Source organism: Pollicipes pollicipes, unplaced genomic scaffold, assembly GCF_011947565.3.
Source record: "Pollicipes pollicipes isolate AB1234 unplaced genomic scaffold, Ppol_2.1 Scaffold_3087;HRSCAF=3621_pilon_pilon_pilon, whole genome shotgun sequence".
In the NCBI taxonomy this organism is placed as follows: domain Eukaryota; kingdom Metazoa; phylum Arthropoda; class Thecostraca; order Pollicipedomorpha; family Pollicipedidae; genus Pollicipes; species Pollicipes pollicipes.
Genome location: NW_023596225.1, coordinates 18,805,552 through 18,831,729, shown reverse-complemented (window position 1 = coordinate 18,831,729; position 26,178 = coordinate 18,805,552). Strand labels below are relative to the sequence as shown.

Sequence of the window (26,178 nt, the reverse complement as noted above, 5' to 3'; positions counted from 1 at the left end):
GGGTACGCGGAGACACGGGACTGACATGTCGCGACAAGGAATTAGACGGACAGTCCTGTGTTCCCAAGTGTGTGTGCGCACGTGTTACGTATCACATTCACACGCTCCGGAAAGACCGATTTGTTGTTTATGACAGGCTTACTAGTTTTGTGTCATATGTCACCATTCAAGGCAAAGGATATCTCAAAGGATATCTTAGTCGCATCGCAAAGATAAAAACATACCCCTGCTGTCACATGGATCGCCATATTTAGTCTTTCCCTGTTCTGTCTAGATTGGTACAAGGAGAGTTGGCTGAAAAAAAAACGGACAGCGAATCGTCCGACCGGTCGGGCTATACAAAAGACACCGATTTGTCGCCGACCTGTCACGGAGTCGAGCGACCAACTAAGAATCACAGCATATTTTTGTCACCGGGATAACACGACTAAAAAGATGCCGTGGTGCCATAGGGTACGGTAACAGTTCCTTAGGGGAACGGCTTGCTGGTATCGTGTGATGAAATGCATCTTCACTAGTCTTCCATAGGTTTTGCAGTGTGCGCTGTATTTGTTTTTTTCTTGCGGCTTCTACCAAAATTTGTCATTCAATAGCATTTCTGCCACTAAGCCTTGCGTGAACATATACTTGTTTGTTGCCCACATTATCGGCCAAGTTGGCACGTTTTAACACTTCCCCGTTGTATACATATATATACAAATATATATATATATATATATATACATATATATAATACACATATTTGTATATATATAAAGAATACATATACAAGCCGCATGTCGGCGTCCCGCACACATTTCATGACTCACGACCAAAGGCGTCGCGTCCGCCTGCTCTGCTGTGACGGCGTCTGCTCACACCGGACGGCCGCCTGCCGGGCCGGCCGCCGCCACGTCCATCCATCAGATCGTCAACAGTCCCGTCAGCAACCGGCCACGGCCGAGTGAGCCGTCGACTCGGGCCCGGGGCAACGGCGCGCCCCCGGCCCTCCGGCGCGTCGGCCGGCACCGTTACCCGGCAGGCGCGCTAAGAGCGGAGGCTCTCCACCCGCGGCCACGGGTTGACCGGGAGGAGCGGCAGCGGCGGCCGAGGAGGGTTGTTTGCGTGACCCCAGGCGCCGCATGCTTGCGCGGACGTCTCGGGCCGAGATGGTCGGATGCTGCGCGAATATGACCGGGCACGAGAGGCCTTGCGAAGGAGAGGGGCCCAGCCGGGGACGCCTCAGTCTGCGAGTATGGTTCTACGCTGGTGTGTCCGGTGTGTGCATGCATGTGTGCATGGCATGCAGTTCTGAACTGAACGGTAAATGCATAAGACGTGCGTCGACCAGCGCGTTTTATGTATGATGTAAGCAGCACCGAAGGCGTACTAAAGAAAGCGGATGGCTGTTTAAAACTGAATTCGTCGCGTGGAAATCGCCAAGTCACAAGTGATCGCCGCCGCTGTTTCCAGTTACGGGCGCAGCATCACCTCAAACACGAAACCATCGGGAAAGCTTAGGATCACCGGAAAGGGAACGGTCAGAGCGAATGGCTTGATTGTCTGTGCTAGAGAAAATGGCTTATGGATTTCATGGTGGAGTTGACAGCTTATGAAATGGTTGCAATGGGACGGTTAGAGTCAGTCATTTCTTTAGCGCTCGCCCGGCAGGGGGGGGGGGGGGAATTCTGGGAGCACCACGCTGAGGCTTTTAAAAAATGCCGAAGATCTGGAATGCCTTGCGTAGCAGAACAATATGAAGGTGCCATTGGAAGAGCTTTGTCGCGTTGTGTCCAAAATGTGCTTTATTCATGCATTTGGCAAGCTGTTCCCATTCACGCTTTCTCAATGGTTGCTCTCTAGCCAGTATATATGACACCAATGTTCACAATATGTCAAACACGTCCACGTCATGTATTTACTACGACCGTTCCACATGTATGACTCAATGTTTGGCTCAAGTCAATTGGTTACAGGTTACAAGACGAAAACGAAGTTGTGGTGATGATACAAACACGTCGAGAGAGTTTGAAAAAGGTCTACAAAGTTATACAAAACCTTCTTTTTCACATCGGTCAAGTTTGGAGCGCAGCGCTTACAGCACAGCACGGCTCCGGCAGGCGAAAGCGTTTTGAGTATTTCTGTGGAGTTTTTGTTGAGTGAGAGTTGTTTTTTTAACATTCACAAAAGGAATGAATACCAGATTATGCGACTTGCAATATTTGATAAAACAAGGTCATATTACCCTATAATAACATGATGGAGACATAAATATAGTATCACCTGTAAGAGTGAATGAACCAAGATAGTATCAAGAGATATTTTTACGCTGTGGCGGATACCCCTTCGATCTGCTAACGGCCGTTCTGATACATTAGGCGCTGTGATATATTAGGAGCTGCAATGCATTAGGAGCTGTGAAAAATTAGGTGATTAGATACACTACGCCCAGTGATACATTAAGTGTAGTGACACATTACATCTGATATATTAGAGGTTATGAACATTAGGCTTTCTGATACGTTAGGAGTTACGAACATTAAAGGTTATGATACATTAGGGTGTACGATACGTTAGAGGTTATGGCACATTAGTAGTTGTGATGAATTAAGTGCTTCGAACATTAGCTTTTATGATACAATAGTGTTCACGAACATAAGGTGTTGCGGCAATGCCCCCTGACATAATCTTCACCCCTTTCTCAAGACCTCAAGTATATTTCTGGAACGGGAATCGCGTTTAGGACCATAGAAGGGAATATTCGCGAGTATAATATCTTGCCTATATATGTATATATATACATATATACATATATATATATATATATATATATATATATATGTATACATATAATTTGTGTTGTATATGGTTCAGTTTGGTTTCGATTAAAGCTCGTCCAGTTGATAGGAGAAATTTCAGGCCAATGAGATGAAGAGCAACGGAGAGCGATGGAGCAAGATGACATGCATCCGGAAGTTTGCCACCACCGGGACTTTAGCCTACTCATGGCTGATGCATGTGCCTTGCCCTGAATAAACGGGGCATGGTGGGATTTCAGGATGAGGGGTGAATAAAGGAAGAAGGTTGGCGACTTTCTTGGGATCGGATTGATTTGTGCGTCTCGGGACACTTAGGCGTCACCAAACCATTTAACACCCTGGTATCTGTATTTATAGTTGTATTTTTTCCTCTCTAGGCATGCTTTCTGTATAAATGATGCAATGCTTTCTATATCCAGGCCGGTCGACGCACGCTTTGACATCACCAGATCGAGGTCATATTTGAGACTAGGTCATAAAAGGCCCACCCAAATCCCAGTCTGCAGAATATTGCAAACCGGTGGACGAGATGCTTTGGACAAGTCCGATCCTAGCCGAAATGAGGCAGTCAGCTTCCCAGTTTAGGACAGGGGCCGATATGATGGAAGAGTGGTATCCAACATTTTCCTAACGACTTGTTTCCACCTAGTTACTACAATAACATCCTTACTTTGTGTGTTCCGGGGTAACGGTTTCAATCACGTGGAAGTCACGGCATGAGGTTTTACATTCCATGTTTTTGCAATAAAGATTTTCATTATTTAACACTCCGTCGAACGTTTCGACATGAATGAGAACAAGTCACGACTCCAACGCCGTTACGCTGCCTAGCCTGTCTCGTTTGCGGCTGATTGCACCTAGAGGAAGAGGAAGGAGAGCAAATTTAGAGGAACTATGTCTGCCCCCCCTCCCCCCCTCCTTCGCCGTCATTGGGGCTTTACGACGCACTTACCTGCTGGGTCTATATGGTTCCGCCTACGTCTCGCCCTGTCAGAAAGGTCTGCACCGCGGGGACGTCCCCCCGAAATCGAGACTTCATCACATCAAACATATTTAAAGGACGATTGTTCAAAGATGCAATAGCATTGCATTAAGATATAACTGTCATAGCAGTATTCATCAAAATTGTCGCGCTAATTGTGATTCTGGGAGCACGGTATGGGTAAAGTAAATGTGATATATTGGCGCTCTCATTCAATGCACTTACACACAAAAAGATTCAAGGTTACAATGAACAGCAAAACATGCACACAATTTCAGGACTCATCTGTATACGTTTTAAAGCTTTTGAAAAGCATAACATAACATAACAAAACGCATGACAAAAGCATAACAGGGGAAATGGTGTTGGCACGTGGTGGTCATTGACGAAGAGCGTATAAAAAAGCATTCGCACCTCAAGGAAGTTAAATGATTTCAAGGAGATTGTATTGTAGCATGTGCACTATAATTTAATACCGTCAATATAAGTTTTAACTTTTCGTTTTAAAAAATTATCACATTCACAGGCTGCAGGCACGTGATGATCGACCGGATACACGACCGGCCCCACCGCATCGACGCAGCGGCCGGTCGTAAGAGTACCAGCGCACCCTCGGCCTTACGCGAGGCGTAGTGACCGCGGACCCCATCCAAAACTTCCTGGCGGTCCCCGCTGTGGAAGCCTATGTGCAGCAATTGATGCAAGAATAAAGGCCTTCAGCGCCTCAAATTAGTCCTGAAGATCAGAATCCTCGCGTATTTGTTCATAAAACTACGATTTCCTGGTTGGAAGCAAGATCATGCTTGCACGGGTAGTTATAACACCGAATCCCTTTCCACTAAATATTTTCAAGTCCTTAAAAAACAAAACTTAGCGGCACGTCCACTAACGCACAAGTGGGGAAATACACTCCTGTATCCCGGCCGCGTCCCTCTTTATAGGCATTTACAAAGCTTACATGCCTAAACAAGGCTCACGATAAATCATCCCTGAATTAAATGATCCTTAAGTGTCCACCTTGCTTAACAGGACAATGACGACAGCAATAATGGCACGGCAGCCCTTATCCAATCCCCCGACCGATCCATACCATTGAATGACACGCCTGCCATTATCAAATAATTTGGACAAACTGAAGGAATTAATTGAAGAAGAAAATATCTATGAGAGTCTCGTTTCATGTAATAAACCTATTGAGTTCGATAAACGTGACTTTGTTTACTGAGTGTTAGTGAAGCTGCATGCAGGTAATAATTCCCTGGTCAAAGTGTCGGTATATGCCACTCCTTCATGAATACATTTTCAAAGCTTTTAAACACCTTTCAGTGCATTAACCCATGGTGAGAACGGCTAATGTGTCTTTTAAAAACGCACTGTCTAATGAATGAGCGTACGACATGACGGCCTCATGCGGGTCAGATGCAGGCCGGTCGGGATAGGTTGGGTCAAACGTAAGCCGGCCATAATAGGTCGGGTCCGATGCAAGCCGGCCGGGATAGGTCGGGCTGGATGTGGGCCGACCAGAATAGGTCGGTTCAGATGTAAGCCGGCCAGGATAGGTCGGGTCAGATTAAGCCGGCCAGGATAGGTCGTGTCTGGCCGTACTGGAATTTGGGGAACCGTTCCGTCTAAACGTAAAGCACAATGCTCTTAAGCACGACTGGTTTCGAACCCCCCCAAAAAAACTGAAACGGGCTGCGCCAGACGAAGTTTCGATGCGACTAGAGACTAGAAGTCGGGTCTCAAAACAAGTCAGGTTGTGGCGGTAGATACTCACAGATGAGGCGAACCTAGCACTTGCCAACAACCAGTCATGCCGAGATACAAAAATGTTGTATAACCGCTCCCTTCCTCGTTTTGCCGTCATATCTCATCCCCTCTCATCAAATGATTTTCATGCCACTTGTCTGTCACTTCTAACTGGAAGCTTAAGAAAATTTTGATGACCTGATAAGTGGCGACAAGTGAAATCTCGGCGATTCGATTTCATGGTGAATCACTCTCCAAATATATGTAGATGCGTCCCACATGTGAGTTACCGCGAAGAGTTCATCGGCCATAGCGCCTTTCAGGGAATACATCCCCTATCCTGTGGCCTGCGTATTCGTTCCTGAGAGTCATTTACATTAAGAGCGTCCTATCACATTTGCACCATGTTCAATGTTATCGCGCTATCGTGGATCGCGCCTTTTACCGATTTTTTATTGAGTTTGCAGGCGTTAGTGTGGTGCCGCGTCCATTATCGCCATTGTTCTTTCCTCGAGCTGGTGCATTGAATTCAATAGTCGTTCATCATCCGTTGTAAAGCGACAGGGATCCAAGATCAAGGTACATGTACGCGCATTATTTCGCGGGCAGCCGCATTAATAACTCCTAGTGCACGAGCGCGTAGCCGTTTCAGGTTCCACTTCTTAGTGCATGTTACGGGTCAGAGGATAGTCCACGCACAAAGGAAAAATGAGCTCAGTTTACAATAGACCGTCGCGAAACAGAAGCATGCCATGGACCGCATCAAGACTAAGTGCAGGCGCCGGGTAGCTTGACAGAGAAAAGGATCGCAAAACAGCGTCGGATGCGAACGGTCGCACCCGTCCGCCCCGGAAGCGACCCGCCCGGCGACACCCTCCGCTACTCCGGCCCGCTATCCTCGTCAGCATCAGTCAGCGGAGGGAGTCGGCTGCGCAACAACAGCGCACAAAGCATCAGCCGAACCAAATGCGTGAAGGATGAGTAGCGGACTGGTGGGTTCAAAAGATCTTTTCGTGGAGTGAATTTGAATGATTGCTCTGCTGGGATGACCCTGAAATTATTTACATCAGACAGTGTGAAACGAATTTGCATAAACACTTGCTGAATAAAGTATGTCTTCTGGGAAATGCCACGCTGCACGACAGAGCAAGGACATAAGCTCGGCTTCTGGAAGCCAATATTAATGTCTGTCATATTCTACCAACTGACTATAACGATGATGAATGGTCAGTATGCGCAGACAAGGTGTTCATGAATACACAAAAGCTTGATGCGTTCGTTTTAAGATACTACCGGGAACGGTGGCCAGCAATATAATTTTCTATGATAGCTAGTGTTAATTCCTAAACACTCTTCGTCCCCTTTGCCATTCGTTGTATCTGGATGGCTATAAGGCGCCCGAGCACTTCAGCGTCTCAATAAAGAATGCAAGAAACCACATCCACAAGCATGAAATAACTTAACATAGATCAAGGATGCATTGTTTGGCCCAACTGAAATGGGAAGGTCAGCTGGCAACTGGCAAACGAGGGTCAAGCCAGGCCTGGGGCGGGCGTGTCGCAGTATTGTGCGATACGTAAAACCCTCCGCAGTCCTGTCTGGCGCAAGGGCGGAGACAAAATCAGCTGTTAAACAGCACGGCACAACTTGGGTGGTGGGTCCAGGCGACACGCAACAAACTATGCTTAGCAGGTACTCTGAGTCCAAAGTCATTCATGCCAACCATCCAGAATAAATGTATTCCAAAAATATAATAAAAAGAACAAGCTGTCAGTGCAACGCCATAACAAAACTCCCACACTATATAGGCTTAATGGCCGTACACACTTGTTTCACCAAAATATCGACCCCACATCGCGCATGCATATCTTGGATTCATTAGTCACGTTTATAGCACATACGGGCTTAAAGGCGATGATTCCCACTGAATACCGCAAGCCTAACAAACGTATTCCACCGTATTGTTAATGCCCCCACCCACCTCACCCCACCCCAAACTGCCGCAAATAACCCTGCACTCCAACACATTACGTGAAGCAGTCAGCCTCTAAAACATCGCCCCTTTGCCTGTCAGCAAGCCTTTTCATTCCTCCGCAAAAAGTGAAAGTCATTGACCCGGGCTGGCTGGCTGGCGGGCGACCGGGCTCGCCGCGTGCGCGGGAGGCCGGCATCAGCGGCGGCCGGCCTGGCCGCGCCGTAACGGTAGTTGAGATACCGACGTGCCGGAGTCGGTCACACGGGACACTATCGCAGCAGCCGACGGACGTGGCCTGGCCGCGCGCGCGCCACCAACCAGCAGGCCCAGGTCAGTCCGGCGGAGGCACGGAGACGGCGGGGTTTAGGGGGCTCGAACCTAACTCTCGTGAAGTGCGGGGAGGTGGGGACGGCAGGGACGGCGGGGTGCTGGGAGGCGCGGGTCTCCCTCACGTGTAGTGCGGCGAGGTGGAGGTGGCAGGGACGGCGGGGTTCTAGGAGACGCGGGTCTCCCTCCCGTGTAGTGCGGGTAGGTGGGACGGCAGGGACGGCAGGGTTCTGGGAGGCGCGGGTCTCTCTCTCGCGTGGTGCGGCGAGGTGGGGACGGCATCGCTGTGTAGCGGGGTGTGGGGGCTCAGGCTCATGTGACGCAGATAACGCTGGGAGGTTTGTGTCAGAACTATCAGGTTGTGTCAGGTCTATTGCTATGGAGGTTTGTGTCAGAACCAGTTTGTGTCAGACCATTGTACCTCAGATTTTGAAGGCTGAACCAGGTCCTCATTGATATCAAAGGGACGCTGCATGGGTTCTGTGCCCTTGTTTTAAGCCTGGCCTGACGTCAAACATAATTTAGTCACCAAGCAGAGACCGAGTATAAATCGACAATTCCCTGCTGCTGACCAGTTCGTAGCGGCTTAGGACACGCAGATCATCCCTTGGTCGACCCGCACCCCACAGGCCCGCGGGTCGTTTGATTCCAGTGTCTCAAGGTACGCTTGCGGAAATCATTGCGTTGTGGCCCTTTTTGTCGCCGATTGATTGTCTAGCATTGGCTTAGATCAATGAAACTGGTGAACTCCTTCAGGCGTACAAGAGCTCAGCCAGAGCGAGGTGGGAACCTTCCGGAGAATCGGTCGCCGCTGCGCCGTTCTGAACACGGCTGCGCACTTCTGAGGCCGTGCGTTCTGACCGCGTCCGTCGGAGCAGCTCGTGCCGAGCCGGCACACCTCCCGCGCGGGCGGCAATGTCGCCGCGAGCCGGCGCCCTGCTGGCCCTCCTCAGCGCGGGTCTGGCGCTGACCCTGGCGGCAGCAGGCGGCGCCACCGCGGCCGACCTGACCCCCGCGGGTCACCAGCCCCGGCCCTCGGTACACCCGTCAGCGCCAAGGACGCCAGCCGAGTATGTCGAGGACGCCGTTGCGGCGCTGGGACGCACGCGGACGGATCGGACGCGGGCCTCGGGCCCACCCACCCGACCCCGCCCGTCGAGCGGGGCAGGACTGTTTGCAAGTAAGTGACCAATGGGTGGTGGGCTGAAGGAGGTGCGGCGGCGTGGCCAGCGTGCTTACATTCTCCCGCTCCATTTCTGTACTTGGTAGAAGTTTGCGTTGTAAGGATGGATTAGGGGTTTGTGTGGTCCGTGGTGAAAATTTAGAGGGCTGTTGCACTGAAAAGATATGACATTTCACCTGGAAAATTGACGGAGCTAGGCTTACCTAGACCTGATGGCCAACAGCAAAAATGTTTCTGTCCGGCAGGGCGGAATTCAAGCAATTACAGCTTTGAAAAGCATACAAAACAGCCATGCAGGGCAAACATACGGAGAGCTTGCCGCACAAGCCACGTTATTCAGTGCATCCATAAACCGGATGGACATATCCTAGGTTCAATTGTAAAGATTGATTGGAATGGTAGACTTAAAAGGAAACATCCCAAGGACTTCCGCTCAGGAAAACTAGAAATATCCGCTTCTTTTTTCGCCAAGTCTCATTGTCCCACAAGCCTGACTCAGTCACTGTGTGAACAAGCGATTAATTCACGAGCAAACAAGTGATAACGTGCACAAGTTATGGCGACCACAACGGTGCAAAGAAGCAAACCAGGAGACTGCGACGCGCTATTCCATCGTGTGACTGATGCTACCAGTCACATTGTTCAATGTCCACTAAGGGTTCAGTGTACGTTTCTGAACACGTCCATGGAATGCATCAACGTGCCATAGAATCACAAATAATAACGGCTGTAAAGTAAAAACTGTTTTCACGGATTTCGCCTCAGCACGAAGAAACGTTCGAACCTCTTGGTTTCACCAAGCGTCTACTGGTTTAGCGATAACCGTAATATTCAATTGTCGAAAAAGCACACAATGCTCATTCATAACTAGTTGTTTGACGAAGCAGCTTGCGGAGACAGACCGGTGTGCCGAGATGGCGTGGAAAATTAAACCTCATCTGACCGCGAGAAGTAGCTCAGTCAGCGGCCAGCAGCCATCACGCCATGCCGCACACAGCGGACCCACCGCAGCCGCATAACGGCCACTAGCTGCTGGCACCCGAGGCCGGACACGGAACGTTCCCAGGCGTGTACTACGGCTATCACAGTTAGCCTGGTGTGACGTGATCGGCTCAGGCTGAGTTGCGCTCGTTGGCGTGAAATCACCAATACGCTGAAGCTGGCTCCCGTCACTGCCCAGGGCACTTGCGACTTGACGTATTGTAGCATAATAATTTACACGCTAAACGCTACAAGATGTTTACACGGGAACATTCACCTGTATTCAGCCAAGATATCGAGCTTAACGTCCGCAGTATTTTCTGTTGAGCGTCCTCATACCTTCATAACTAATAGCTATTAAACATGCACATCGCTACCAAGGAAAGTCTTCAGTAAGCAAAACATTGGAGCTGGCCCATGTCAAGTGAATGTCGTACACCTGATGTGAACTGTACGGTGTTTCAAGTCCTACTATACGAATGAATGACTGATATCAAATCGACTTTTTCGCTCCAGAAATATGCATCCCTTTTATTACCGGTTTATTGATTTACACCAAGAATCTCTGCTCATGCGAATCCCGTTAAACAAGTGACGTGCTATATATATATAGCGATATATATATATATATATATATATATATATATATATATATATATATATATATATATATATCGCCATCTCGGCACACCGGTCTGTCTCCGCAAGCTGCTTCGTCAAACAACTAGCTACGAATGAGCATTGTGTGCTTTTTCGACAATTGAATATTACGGTTATCGCTATATACATATATATATATATATATATATATATGCAAGGTGTTATATATATATATATATATATATATATATATATATATATATATATATATATATACATATCAAACGTGCTGCTCATTTTGCGTGGTTTCAGCAAACCAGTAGCCAACAACTTAGTCACAATGTAGCGAACTATTTATCACCGAAACGAGGCAGGCAGGCTGCGTTATTGACATACGTAACTGGCGTATTTTCTTCAACTTAGATCTAATAAAGAAAAAGCATAGATCAATGTTCACTTCATTACAGGCATCATTATGATACACTGGCGGAAAGCAGCATCACTTACAGTGCAAATCAGTGTAGATGTATCAAATACGACCATCAGCTAACGCCGTTTGCAAAGCCCTTCAGCTATTCCTCATTTCACACCAGGGAGTGGGCCGAAACCGTGTTTTTCTCTTTTCTTTACCCGCACTAGTGCACCAACCTAGGCCAGCCACGCGGTCGCGACTGGCGCAGCCACCTGCCTTGTTGAGCGTGAAGTAACGGACAGCCACCCCGAGGCGCCCGGGGCCTCGCTGCCGGCACCCAGCGCGCCACCTCGCCCGGGGCCGGCTGCTGGGTCAGACGGCCACGGGATCCGCCCGCGCCATCTGCCCGCGTGCACCGCCGAGCCGGCGCATCCGGCTGATCGTGACCCGGCTGACCTCTCGGCGGCTGTTTGTCACCCCCGCCGGCCGTCTGTTGCCCGCCTTGTATCGAGGTCAGCCATGTGGTCAACCGTCTGTGACGATCAGGCGGTGCCGTGCACACTGCTGGATGACACGCTCAGCGCACCGTCATAATGGGGATGGGAGTACTCATGCATCGCGTGCAAGGTGCTGTTATTCATGCGCCACTTGTGCACAGCGTACTCTGTCGTGTCGCTTGTCCGAAACCTGTTTCGAATATGAAGAGTTATTCGCTGGAAATTAACACCCAATGGTGTAGCCTGCACTTGACCAATATCAGGTGGAAACTATTTCCGTGTGAAATGATATGGACGGCCAGGCAGAGTTTGAAAAGAGCTGCCAGTTTTCTAAGAATATATCACAGTCGGCCGGACGATGCTACTCAGGCGCGTGATTTACGTGATAAGCCAACATATTGCCAGGCAAACGGACTTCAGTATTTCCATAGAACTGTAGGGGCAGACCAAAAGCAAAATATTGTGCAACGCCGTATGCGTTCCTGCTCGCTTGCAACAGCTATTATCCTTGGCGGATATTCCCCATCCCGCTCGCCCCCCCCCCCCCGCCGCTCCGTTTGGGGGTGGGGAGGGGCCGTCGTGACGGCGCTGCTAAGTGGGTCAATCCTCTGCGTTCCGGGCCCCTCCCAAGGAGGCCCGGCCCGGCTCGGCCGCGAGCTGACGTCATCGACGGTGCTCGATCGCCGGTCGTTGAACTCTGGGCCTGATGACGACCTTGCCGCTGAGTCAAGGTATTTCGTTTCTCGCAGTTTTCGGACGGTGTGGAAGCTCACTGGGGCAAGGCAGAGCAGGCAGTATGTCCGGTCCCTCTCTCTCTCTCTCTCTCTCTCGTCTCTCTCTCTCTCTCTCTCTCTCCTCTCTCTCTCTCCGTCGCCTCATCATCTCTCTCTCTCTCTCAAGAGAGCGCTGAGGTAGGCACTTCTTGGTGCTGGGTCAATAGCAAGAATATATATATATATATATATATATATATATATATATATATATGTCTATATTGGTGAATGCATGTTTAACTAAAACCGACCGCTGCTTTCGTATCAACAAGCTACTCGATGCATCGTTCAACGATCAAGGCTTTCGATATAGCGGTATCGTTAAGCTTAGGTATTGTTCATACAAAATCACACATTTGTATTCATCGATATCTGTGAATTGGAACGTTTCGAAACCTTATCTCCTCGTCGAAGGCATACCAGCAATTGCGTATCGTCATCTTGAGGATATCTTTAAGTGCGGAGAAGACAAGAAATCTGTCGTTTTTTGGATGCGTATAAAATGCATCCATAACAAAGATACCATAAAGACACATAGCCACAATCACATGCAGAGAAGTTACGGCCCACCACTCCATAACTCAAGACTTGTGCAAGAAAGTGCTTGTTGAGGGCTGGAAAGAGTTCGTTGGCAAACGTACATACCCTAATTTGAAGTCTTCTTTTGCCATTGTACGTCTGAAGAATGTCAGTGTTGTCCGTCAGTTGTGTTAATGTCCTGTCATATTCGTGTCGCACGTGCTCCAGAGGCGCCTCGCCACGGGAGTGCATTGTTAAACGTCGTGAGAGTGTCGTTGTGGCTACGCCAATATAGTGGATGAAATGAAATTTGCAGACTTCGAGATTACGGGCGAATTGTTAAACTGCATTGATGCATTTAAGCTTGTCGGGCTTATTAGAGCTGTCTGCTTTTAGAAGGTCAGGTCCTGTTGCGATAATACATGATAATGTCTGTTTTGTGGTCGTTCTTGGCTATTACGTTTCGAGAGATCATTTCCTGTGCATGTTGTTCGTCTCGTTTGAAGGCAGATGTCATCTGATTTTGACAATCGAGCTAGACGGTTAGTCATTTGCCTTGTCTTGGTTTGTTGTTAAGGGATCTCGTCGTGTGTCGTTCTGTTTCGTCTTCAACGTCAGAATTTGAATAACCGTTGTTCACGGGGGCCTGCCTTACCCGTGTCAATTCCTAATGTAATCATGATCAATTATAGCAATGCTTAAATATACATCTAAGTAATGGTCTTACGGCGCTATTTTTAGCATGAAGGGTAGTCACTGTAAAGAATTAAGCACCGCCAAATGGTAGTCTGTTGTCAGTATACAGGCGATCTAAATTGCTGTCCTTGCCCAGGGACAGTCATGACAGGAAGGGGTATTACATTCTGCACATTTAATGCCCTTGTGAATTTTAAGCCAGGTCCCTCTTCAAAGGCTTTTAAAACACACTAATTGGTCAGCGTCCCTAACCACACAAATAGACCGTCCACATAACGACAGTAAATGTCCGGTTTTATATCTACTTCCCGCGACATGTTATGTCTTACCGGACATACCGCTATTTACCGCCACTTATGTCATACCGGCATATCGCCATTTGAAGTATGCCGGCTAATACATGCATACATACGTACGTACCTACATCAATTGTGTACGCGGTCAAGAACGATGGATATGGTTATTTCAATCGGCTCGTTTGTAAAAGGGCTTTCAACATTTAAAAAGGCTGGAAAAACATCACACTGACAAGATTGCACGCTGTCAGTAAATCCAGTCATCGACGAAAAACCATAAGACATGGTAAGACACGGAGACAAACGACTGTTAAGCCGCTTTGCGATTCTTTAAGTTGGTGACGGAATGTGCAAAATGATTAGACGAAGGGGTTGGCATCTGTGTGATTTTTTTCAGATTCATCGGCGTAACGAAGCGCAAATTCACCGTTATTTTGGAGGAACCTATGTCATCAACAACGGTATTAGCGGTGGTGATCAGTCTGTTAATTGCAAGTTTTGGAAATCATATATATCAACCAATTCCCTCCAGCGCTATAGAAGCAAACTCTTGTGCAACTCCTAAATTATTAGGTGTTTGGCGGTATTTACTGTGCATGTGATTGTGGCTGTTTTTGTAGCGGTTTCAGTTCGGATGCATTTCATATGCATCCAAGTATCGATTGGATTTCTCGTCTCCTTCGTACTAAAAGGTGTTTTTAAGATAGCCATACATGTCTTTCATCCTTAACAGCTAAAAAATATTACTGTTGCCACCTATCTTTTTCCAATCATGTGATAGGTCTCGAAAGGTTCATACATACAGATGCCGATGAACATGTGAATGATTTCGAACGAATGGTCTGTCATCTTAACGATAGTTCTAAGCCGAAAGCCCGGAACCCCGAGCGATGCATCCAGAAGCTTGCTAATGCAAAATCAGCGGTCTTATGTATGCATATATATATATATATATATATATATATATATATATATATATATATATATATATATATGAATATATCGATGACGAACGGCTCAGCAGCCAAGACGGCTGTAGCGACCATTAAACACCGTGTCTTACAGACGCTCTTGTGCGTGAAGTTCCTGTGGGTTTAAGGGCCGTCGAGTATTTTTTAGGCGTTACGAATCACTAAGCAGTTCCGTTCAGTGAACACGTCACACGATTACGTCGGCAACCGTTGGCTGTGGAACTTAGCGAGCACCTGGGTACACACATGCGCCTCATGATTGTGGGTAGTGGGTAGATTTTTGACGTAGTGAGCAGATTTATCGCATTTCTTACAGCGTGCACGCTTCTTGTCTACCTAAGTCACCTTGGAAATAGCGCCCCCCCCCCCCTCTAGTGTACGCACCAAGTTAAGCACGGACCATTCTATCATGAACTTTCTTAATGCCGGCTGCTGCCGCTGATGCTTCCTACGCCCAATGGCCTTCCTGGCAATTGCGCAATATCCCGTCCCACTACGATGTGAATATTTTGACCATGCGATCTTGCATACCAGTGATGGCACTAAACAGCGTTACCACTAACCGTCTCATTCCGCAGCTTCCCTGTACAATTAAAGCCTTGGATGACACTCATCGACGCCAGATGTTCTTCCAAACTCAAGTCAGGTTGTTAGCCGACGGCTTACGTACCCCTAACCGCTCTCGTCCGTTCCCAGATCTGTTCACGTCGCTGACGCGGCCTACGGAGAGCACCAACTGCCCGGGCCAGTGTTTCCACGCGCTGGCGGCACTCATGTGCGAGAAGATCCTGGAGAACCGCTCCTGCGGCCGGCCCTCCATGCGCTGCTGCGTCGGCCAGGGTCCAGTGCGCCGTAAAGCGACGGTGGCGCCGACCTCGGCGCTCCCCGAAACACGCAGCACGACCCAAGTTGTAACCACAACCCCAACACAGGTACGTGGTCCCTGCTTTTGACTATGTGGCAGGAAATCGTACTTATATGTCCACTTGGAACGTCCCTTTGCTCACTCCAAGTCAGGAAATCGCTGTTGCCTGAGGAAAGGTTCTGGATTCGTTACCCAGCGACACTGGCCCAGTCCCAGTCTCAGTCCCAGCGCGGGCTCATTAGTTGGCCCGACTGACGTGAAAAGGCTGGCTGACAAGTGGCTAACGAGGGACACCTCAAGCCCTTAGTAACCGCGCTTCGGCATTGCACGGTGCGCAAAACCCCTGCAGCCCGGCCAGGAGAAAGGACAGGGAACGTTGTTGAACTAGGGCGTCACAAAGTGGTCAGTGAGTTCAGGATATCAGCAAATGTCTTAGCATAGCAAGGGATCATAGCTTAAAGCTGCCTATGCAAGGTGCTTAGAATAAACTTGCATAAAAATTGTCAGGAACTGCGGACGGCTGAAGCCCAATGCAACCCTCTTAAGAAAGATACGAGGCTTAGTGTCCACCTCTTGGTCCTGCACCTATCGATTGGCTTCTTAGTTTGCAGACCAATCCGCCATTCTTGCAAGTTGAATAAGATATATAGTCATGTTTTGTTTTTTGAACAATGAAACGATACATGACAGGACATAATGGTCACCGCCATTCGTATTAACCATTGCTGCAAATTACATCTGACTTATTTGATAATGGGAGATCTACTCTTTTGGCTTGCGCTCCCGCTTTTCTGAATGCGATCTGGCTTTGCTAGTTTTGTCGCATCAACTTTCACTGAGAAACGGAACTCGTATAAACCACCATCCAGGTTTTCGAGCATATCTCCCCAGCCGTTCAGTACATCATAAGGCAAGTTTGGCACTACCTCTCATACCTGCTGTTTTCTGAGGCGATTGATGGTGATCTCGTTCTCAGGCGTATTCGCGGCGATGTTGCGGAGCATCGCTGTTTTCCGATGCATTCTGAGCTCTCTGTGTGGTCAAGTGATAATCTTTATCGATGTCCGTTGTATTTGCAAAGGTCCTTCGAGACGAACATCACGTCAGGTCAACTCCTGGTTCTAATGTCAAATCATTCCATAAACGGCGCGATGCTACGAGCCAAAATGTTTGGCATGTATCAATAACCAGATTGGGGTTGTTAAGGGTCATAGCCGCCTCCGTTGAACCGCTGAAAACCATCCAACATAATATTGGTGCGCAATTTATTGTATTCTAATACCACCACCAAACACGAATATTTTAGGCGTTAGATCACCTGAGGTCACAGTCATGATAAGCAACTGAACGACACACGGTCTTATATCACTGATTGGGTATAGTTCTCGTAGATATTGCATGCTTTGAAAGAATCCAGCTTTATTCTGCAAAGGTATGCAAAGGGTGATGCGATAGGCCCTTGGCCTAGCTTTACCTGACCCGACATTCTAACCCTTAGAGATAACTCGACGGCCCATGGACGGGTTCAACATAGGCCCCTACGTTCTTCTGGATGATTTCCGAAACCTTCCAGATGGGTCTCTCAAATGCGTCGTACCTGTCATTAAACGAATGTAACAGGTCACGAAAAATATGCGAGATTAGGCCAAGAATCTAGTACGCCATCATCATGGCATTGTACGGCAATCTGTGCTTCCACCAGCATCATTTCAAAGTTTGCTTCCTTGCACCGCATTTTTTCTGGAATACACCAACTGGGGTAAGTGTGTCTGTCACAACCGATTGTACTTAACTAGATCAACCAGGCTAAATATGGAATGAGCTTGGAAATTTAAGCGGAAGTCTTTTGCTGTTAATGTACAGTCAATTCGCCAGCTAAACTGACGCATTTTCAAAACCAAATACTAGTGAACGAAGCTGATAATTATGACGGACTATGCTGTCACCGGATAATTTTTTCCTTTAGATTTAAATACACTTACATCAAAAACAAGTAGCAAAAACAGTTTCACACCCGCAAATGCTATTTGAGAAATCACGGTCGGCGGCACCGTTTTATTCTATAATAATCGCCTCAGGTTATCGCACACACCAAAGGTCATTTGACTTAGCTGAACAGTGTCGTGATATCCAGCGGACTAGCCGGGCTTTGGCATAAATAATCTGAACTTCACCCGACTTCATCTAGCCCTTGATCTTCGGTCTGAGATCTGATTCTTGACCCTTGACCTACGTTAACATCATGCAACTTTTCTGCTGAAACAGAGGCTTTTTTTGGGAAGATGGCAGGGGCAAAAGTCAGATGCAATAGATGATCAGAAACTGTTGAAAACTGCCGGCAATTTTACGGTGATTTTCGTGACCTGCAACAACATAACTAATAGTTCAGAGGTCAACGTTTTCGTGGGACGATTGACCCGACCTATTTATCGCCTTTGTTTGTGATAGAAGAATTAGATCTAGAGATAAGACGGGGTTAAAATATCCTGCATCGGGAAAGGTGGCAAATTTGGGAAAGCTGTTGCCTGTTGACTTATGTACAATGCATCGTCAATCTCTGCCAAAGGCGCCGTCATCAACCACGATTACCACGCCATCAACTACAACTACTCCCACAACCACAACAAGAAGACCCACTACGACGACGAGGCCGACGACGAGGCCGACGACGAGACCGACGCCGCTTCCGACGACTACCACTGTGGCCACAACACAACCTACTACTACGGAACGTATGACAGGTAAGACATGAACGTTTAGGGCTTTTCGCCTGTACCTTTAATTAAAGGTACAGGCGAAAAGAGTTTCAAGCTCTTTTGTTAGCACTGACAAGCTCCAGAGGGTCTACCAATGGTACTGACCAGACCCAGAGGGCCCAGAAAATGGCTTTGACAATGAGCGGAGCACGATAAAGTGGACCATCGTTTCTCGTTAGCACCTGATCAGTTCATAATTCTTATCTCCGGAAACTATTTTTTTCTCGAATGGCCAAAATTGACCCGAAAAGTGCAATGAACCAAACCCGAATTTGAAACGCACTGCGTGTATTGCTTGAAACAAACCTTGTCACAGCCTGGGTGCCGGCCTTTTGACCGGGCCTGACCACCGCCGGCAGTGCCGTGTCCGGGGGTGTGTCCTGACCGGGCCTGACCTCCGCCGGCGGCGCTGTGCCCGGGGTGTGTCCTGACCGGGCCTGATCTCGCCGGCGGTGCCGTGTCCGGGGGTGTGTCCTGACCGGGCCTGACCTCCGCCGGCGGCGCTGTGCCCGGGTTGTGTCCTGACCGGGCCTGACCTCGCCGGCAGTGCCGTGCCCGGGGGTGTGCGTGGCCCTGCGGATAGCCAACTACTGCGAGGCGGCGCTGGATGTGCCACGAGCCTGCGCCGACGACCAGCGCTGCTGCGTACCCGGCTCTCTGTTCGACAACCTGCCGTCTCCGCCACCGGAGTTTGTTCGGCTCAAGAAGGCGTCGGTAGCCGGTCAACAGCCACCACAGCAGCAGCAGCGACCAAAGCCACAGGCGCGGCCGCCTCCGCAGACGGGGGTGCCAGCGACGAGACCGACAATGCAGCAGCAGAAACGGCCGGACCAACCGCCAGCCAGGCGGCCGGAGCCACAGCAGCGGCCGCAGGAGACGCGGCCAAAGGCAGAGTCGCCGCCGGCCTCGAGGCCACAGCAGCTGCAGCCCGCCTCGACTCCGACAGCTCAGCAGCAACCAAAGCCGCAGTCGCAACCGGTTCCGATGCAGTCCAATTCAGCGGCACAGAAGCCACAGAAAGGATTGGACGAAGAGAATAAATCGAACATGATGACGGCAGGTCCGTTTGTCAGCAGTCCAAGAGGAACAGGGCATCCCTGGCCGACTGTCATGTAAGAACCAGCGGATCGCAGTCCCTTTCTTTGGCTGCACCTGCTAATCCCGATCAATTATTCGGTTCTAAACTACCTGCTGACTCTGGTACTGGAGCAGTGATTAGCGAGTGTTGATCTCGGCAAACCTTGTTCGCTAAGTGTATACATGCCAATGCCGACACTGCTGTCCGATTGACACCAGCTGATCCCAATATCGTTAGACATAATGTCCGCTGGCCAGTCTAATCAGTACCTGATGACCTCTGTTAGCCGTCTAGTCTCCATGATAATTTATTTGTTAAGGCGAAAATTGGCGGCTGATCGTTTTCGTTTGCGGTAACCGTGCATTGGCACATGTGGCACTTTGTGGGCTTAAAACGCGGCGTTGGCGCGCTTGCGTGAATGAAAGCGTAGGATGAAAGGGTATGCAAAAGTTACGTAGTCCAGTAAAACATCAACCACGCTCAAACTGCTCGGAAACAAAAAGGCACTTCACATTTTTTCGAGTACCATGCCTAGGACGCTTTGGAATCATGTCCTTAATAGAGAAGTTTGAATGTGTACCATCCATCGCTCACGCACCAAATGCCACAATGTGGCACCATACCTTCTAGGTCGTGTTTTCTGACCCGGGTGCCGCTGTCGCTGACTGTCGCCATCTGCCCTCTGCTGCTGGTCTCCTCGCGCCGCTCACGTCTCCACGTCGTTCCAGCTCGGCCAGACATCACGATCCCTGTTCGGTCCCAGTGCCGGGGCCAGTGCGTCAACGGGCTCTTCTCCTACCTCTGCGACCGGGTGGACCGGAGCGTGCGCTGCAACACCGGGGGCCGCTGCTGCCTGACGAGCCGGCGGCCGCCGCCCGCCCCTGAGCCGGCCCCCGAGCTCGACCGCAAGCCCGTCTCCCAGACCGGGTTGGAGTCCGGGCCCGAGCACGAGACGGTTTGCGGGGGTGGTCCCCGAGACGGTCTCCGAGACTGACGACCTGCCCATCCCCGAGCCCGACCCGGGCCTCCCTCAGGCCGGAGGTGTTACGGCGTCATCGCCTCCCCAGCGGACGCCTGGCGAGCACGCCGGCCTCTATAGCGGAGCGCATGGCCCAGCATGGGCAGCCACAAGCCTCGAACGGGCCTCCCAGGCTCGCCAATGAGCCGGACAGGGTCGGAGCCGAGGCGGGCATAGAGGCCGCAGACCCGCAGCAGGAGCCACAACAGCAAGAGACGGCTGTAGACTTTAGCCAGACACCTGGACAGCCGTATGCTGCCTGCACCGGCGCCTGCACCTGCCCCCGGTCAGCCTGCTGAGTCCGAACAGACATCCGCACCGAGTCCGGTCCAGCAGGCAGCCGGGGCGGAGCCAGCGCAAGCCTCCGAGCCGTCTGCACAGCCGAGCGGCTGCCCCGGCAACCCTGCCTGCCCCTGCAGATGGTGGCGCTCTGCAGGTCGCCCGCCCGCCCGCTGCCCGAGGTGCCCGGCTGCCCGAGCGGGCAGCTGTGCTGCGGCGGGCCGTCCGCCAGTCAGCTAGCCAAGGAACCGGCGGTGCACACGGGCGGCACGCCCTCTGGTGGCGCTCTCAGCGCCCTCATCGGCCAGGCGCTGTCCGGTGGCGGCGGCGGCGGCCAGGGCGGCGCCAGCGGGCCTGCTCAGCTCACTAGCGCCCCTGGCGGCGACGCTGTTGAGCGGTGGTGGCGGCGGCGGCGGCGGCTCCAACGCGCTGATGCAGGCGGTGTTGCCTGCGCTGCTGGGCGGGGGCGGACAGCGGCCGGCCCGCCCGGCCCGCCCGAGCCGTCCGCCACCCGACCGTGTGGACGTGGAGAGGCGCCCCCCTCCGCCGCCGCAGACAACGGCGGCGCTTGGCTCCACCGGCCGACACCAGGCCTCTCTGCCCCGACACCTGCATTGCGAAGCTCCTCTCATTCACCTGCTTTGGTAAGCGTTCATTGATTTCGCAACAATGTTTGAAAGCATGAATGATGTCCAAAGATCGATATGGGCAGTGTTTGATTATTTAGCCCGTCCGGATCTGTTCAAATTCCCCTTGACATAGCTGTACGTCCTGTTTCGACCCTCGTCCATGGTTTCAACCACAAATATAGAAACAGACAATCAAAGTTGTTAACAATGCACTAATGCGCTGATTTTGGTCATGCTTCCAGAAGCTATCTTGAAAATGATCGCCTGGATTTATCAATTTCCGAATTTGTAACAGGGGAATAACGTGTGTCGCGTGAGACCTTAGCAACTGATGTGACTGCTCCTCCTCAGGTGGAGCCGAGCTGACCACCACTTTCCGTTGCGGCTCCAAGTCGGAGCGGTGCTGCGCCAAGAATCCTCGTCCGCCGACAACTGGGAGCGGCGGGCAGCCTCCGCCGGGTACCAGCGGTACCGGACTATCCGGGCTACTCGGCGCCAGCTGGCACGGATGCGGTTCCGGCCGGCGTACCCGCAGTACCCGCAGGCAGGCAGACCGAGTACCAGCCGGTATCCGGCACAGAGTGGCCAGGCGGGTCCCGGCGACGCGCAGGTTCGCCGAAGCCAGACCGGATGCCCGAGCAGTAACCGGGCCGCCAGGCCAGCCATCTGGTGGTGATCCGTACGGCAGAGCCTGTCCAGCCATCTGGCGGTGACCCTACAAGCAGCCAGGCCCGCCATCTGGTGGTGATCCGTACAGGCAGCCCGGCCCCACCATCGGATGGTGACCCGTACAGGCAGCCCGGCCCGTCATCTGGCGATGACCCGTACAGACAGCCTGTTCAGATCAGCCATCTGGCGGCGACCCGTACGGCAGCCCGGCCCGCCATCTGGCGGTGACCCGTACAGGCAGCCCATCCCGCCATCTAGTGATGGACCGTACCAGCCTTCCACCGCACCATCCAATAACCCGTACCAGCCTTCCAGCGCACCATCCAATGACCCGTACCGTCCCCCAGTGCACCTTTGCGAGGAGCAGCACATACCACAGAGCAAGCCGTCTGAAGACGAGGCGTACCAGCCGACCCAGACCGCAAATTACCAGCCAGGTAGCTCCAGCTATGAAGATGAGGAGTACCTACAACCTGGTGCAGCCTATGAGCCTGGTGAGTGTTTTCATAACGGAAGCGATTGTAGTTACACTTTAAAATGCTGAGACTAGATACACCTATATACATGCAGACTTTTTCATGGAGATATTCTTCGATTTCGATTGAATGTATGCATGATGTTCGGGTGGCAACAAATTCCTCCTTTATCAAGCATCGTGGCACCTCCCCACGTCCTTCTTCCACCCCACGCATACATGAACCTCTCCCCCGCCCCCACAGAGGCGCCCACCCCCGCCGCCCCCGCCACCGCGCCGCCGCCGCCGCCGCAGCCCCCTGCGCGCAACAAGTACGTGTGCGGCGTGAGGGGGGCGGCGCCGGGCCGCACCGCGCGCGTGGTCGGCGGCCGGGACGCGGCCCCCGGCGAGTGGTGCTGGCACGTGGCGCTCGTCAACTCGCTGAACCAGTACCTGTGCGGCGGCGCGCTGATCGGCACCCAGTGGGTGCTCACCGCCGCCCACTGCATCACCAAGTGAGAGTGCGCGGAGGGGACGACACAGGGAAGGGTAACAGGACGGGCACAGGAGAGCGAAAGGTAACAGGAGGAGGGAACGGCATGGCAAAGGGTAACAGGATGAGGGGATGGGAGAGCAAAGGGTAACAGGATGAGGGGACGGGAGAGCAAAGGGTAGCGGTATGAGGGTACGGAAGAGCAAAGGTAACGGGATGAAGGGACGGGAGAGCGAAGGTAACAGGATGAGGGACGGGAAGTGAAGGATGGCAGACGGAGGAGCGGATGGGCTGTTTCGAGGAGCTGGAGTTCTGGGTTTTAGCGCTTGGCAGGGGATTGCACGTTGATAATGACTATATGGACAAAACATGCATGGATAACCGACTTTGACCAAGCGATACACTTGTTATCTTTTGTTTTTCACTCGTCAAGCTATTAATCAATAACTGGGCCCTCTTTTCTTTCACATCATATAGTTAGAATGAGTTATATTACATCGAGTGCGAAACCATTTCTGGCTTGGCACATTTATTGCGTACATTTGTCACACATACGCTCGCCCAGTTTACCCATCCGCATTAGTTGACGTGCGCTGTCTGTTGGCTTACCCGGGCACGGCCTTTCAGCATCGTCCGTTCGGGTGACGCCATCTACGTGCGCGTGGGTGACCACGACCTGACCTCGAAGCAGGGCTCGCCGGGCGCGCAGACGCTGCGTGTCTCCACCACCTACATCCACCACAACCACAACACGCAGACTCTCGACAACGACATCGCCCTTCTCAAGCTGCACGGCGAGGTGAGCGCCCAGACCGGCGACGATTTGCGTGAGCGTACTGGGAAAAGCAAGCTCGTATTGGGTTCGTTGACGTTTAAATGTCTCTTGCTTCCGATGTTACTCGAATGTACCGTATTGTGCCTAAGGGCTTAAAAGGAAGCACGAGCATGTTATCCTTTGCTGGTGGGCTCCTCTGGTCTTGGTACTTGCTTCGACGTCCGTACATATGTGCATGCTGTGTAATGGCTTGAGTCCGTACATATGTGCATCCTGTGCAATAACGTGAGTCCGGACATATGCACATCCTGTGCCATGACGTGATTCCGGACACATGTGCATCCTGTGCCATGACGTGGGTTCGGACCCTGTGCACCCCGCGTAACAACATGATATCAGCGCGTTGTCATCGCAACACACCCCCGTCCGTGGCGTCAGATGCCGCTGGTGTTTGGCGCCTGGCTGGTCTGTTTGCCGTCAGGAGTTCAGCAGCACTCTGCATGTCATCACATCTTTGTGCCATCAGGTGGACCTGACAGAGGGAGTCTGCCTGGTCTGTTTCCCGTCAGGAGTTCAGTGGTACTGCGTTGCATCACGTCTCCGTGCCATCAGGTGGACCTGACAGAGGAGTCTGCCTGGTCTGTTTCCCGTCAGAGTTCAGCAGTACTGCGTATGTCATCACGTCTCCGTGCCATCAGGTGGTGGACCTGACGGAGGGAGTTTGCCTGGTGTGCCTCCCGGTCAGAGGGGTTGAACAGCAGGCGGGCAGCCGCTGCACCGTCTCTGGATACGGATATATGGGTGAAGGTGAGCAGGGGTACATTTAAGCGTCCGGGACTCCAAATACAGCGGCTTGTGTGTAATGCATGTGAGAAAACTCAGGCAATCACGTGACATACTAACCAAGTAACCAAGTTTGCAGGTACCAGCGACAGGGCGGCGCAGCAAAGGGGGGGGGGGGGCTAAGGGGCATTTGCCCCTCGTTTCGGTTGGCAGGGGCAAGAGTACGCTTTCTCCTAAATAAATTGGGAAACCAGTTTTTCCAAACTAAAGGCATTGTAACTACTCATAGACCACCAGAAATTCAGATCAAGGAGGCCACCATAGCGTAACTAGGGGGCAATCAATCGGGTTCAGAAGACCCGTTTGTAAATCGAGAAGCCCGTTTTCTGGATCATACAGCCACTTTATGTATGCGGTAGTTTCATGCTCTAGATCAGACGACACAGTATTGTGTTGGAGAATCCTCTCTGTTGGCTCGGGCTCCGTTATAAACTAGGAGGCTCTGTTCTGGACTCGAAGGCACCCTCTTTATCAGAAGGCCAATGTCTGGATTAGGAGGCCCCTTTCGTGCATGAGATGGCTGTGGCCCAGAATCAGGATGCCCTGGTGTGAGAGAACCAGGCACCTTGGCTAGATTTGCAGCCCCCTCCGGGAATCGGAAGCATCCTGTTCTGGATCAGGAAGTCCCTCCATCAATCAGGAAACTCTGTTTTAGGTCATTGACCCTTGTGGGTGATTAGACGGTCGGATTCTGTTTTGTTGTCGTCAACGTCTATTTACCCGGCTGTAATTATCATTTTTACCGGCTGCGAATATGTTTGATAAAACAGTTCATGCCTTTGACACACATTTTATTCGAATACTTCATTGCGCAAGAAGCCCCCAGTGAGGAGGACTCTTGAAAGTCGTGCCCCCAACTCAAAATTACTACACAACATCTGACCACTGGTACGTTTTCTTTACACCACTTGGCGGTTGAAAGTGATTTAAAACGTAAACAGTGTTCGACATGCGGTCACGTTTTATGATCGTCAACTAAACAACGCCAATGCTTATAGCATGGTTATCATTGTGCCTGTCTTTCAGTTAGCACACGGAAATGTGTTAGGTGGCACACTTATTTTTATGTGCCGGCATCAGTGTTCATCACGAGGTCTTCCCGCGCTTATTCCACGAGGTCCCGCATTGTGATACGTCCTTCCGTCCCAGAGTCTAGCATCCCCACTGTGACCCGCCCCTGTACACCAGAGGACTCCATCCCACGCTGTGACCCGTCCCTGTCCCGCAGAGGATGTCATCTCCCCCCCCCCCCCCTGTGACCGTCCCTGTCCCGCAGAGGATACCATCTCCCCCCCCCCTGTGGCCCGTCCCTGTCCCGCAGAGGATGCATCTCCCTCCCCCTGTGACCGTCCCTGTCCGCAGAGGATGTCATCTCCCCCCCCCCCCCCCCCTGTGGCCGTTCCCTGTCCCGCAGGTGATGCATCTCTCCTCTCCCCGGTGTGACCGTCCCCCGTCCCAGAGGATGCCATCTCCCCCCCCTCTGCGACCCGTCCCTGTCCCGCAGAGGATGCCATCCCCCCCCCCCTGTGATCCGTCTCTGTCCCCCGTGCCAACATCCCC

At 51.3% G+C, this 26,178-nt stretch overlaps 1 protein-coding gene across 1 annotated transcript in view; it reads left to right on the top strand.

Annotated features, from left to right (window-relative positions):
* The first annotated feature begins 8,625 nt into the window (after nt 1-8,625).
* The window catches only part of LOC119089836 (protein masquerade-like), a 19,996-nt gene continuing 2,443 nt past the window's right edge, over nt 8,626-26,178 (top strand). Inside the window, exons 1-10 of the mRNA XM_037212648.1 lie at nt 8,626-9,011; nt 15,456-15,691; nt 18,191-18,365; nt 18,928-19,440; nt 20,187-20,385; nt 20,988-21,107; nt 21,736-21,928; nt 22,886-23,022; nt 23,628-23,799; nt 24,477-24,582. Coding sequence (XP_037068543.1) covers nt 8,747-9,011; nt 15,456-15,691; nt 18,191-18,365; nt 18,928-19,440; nt 20,187-20,385; nt 20,988-21,107; nt 21,736-21,928; nt 22,886-23,022; nt 23,628-23,799; nt 24,477-24,582 — 2,116 coding nt within the window. The 5' untranslated portion in view covers nt 8,626-8,746. The remainder of the gene's footprint in view (nt 9,012-15,455; nt 15,692-18,190; nt 18,366-18,927; nt 19,441-20,186; nt 20,386-20,987; nt 21,108-21,735; nt 21,929-22,885; nt 23,023-23,627; nt 23,800-24,476; nt 24,583-26,178) is intronic.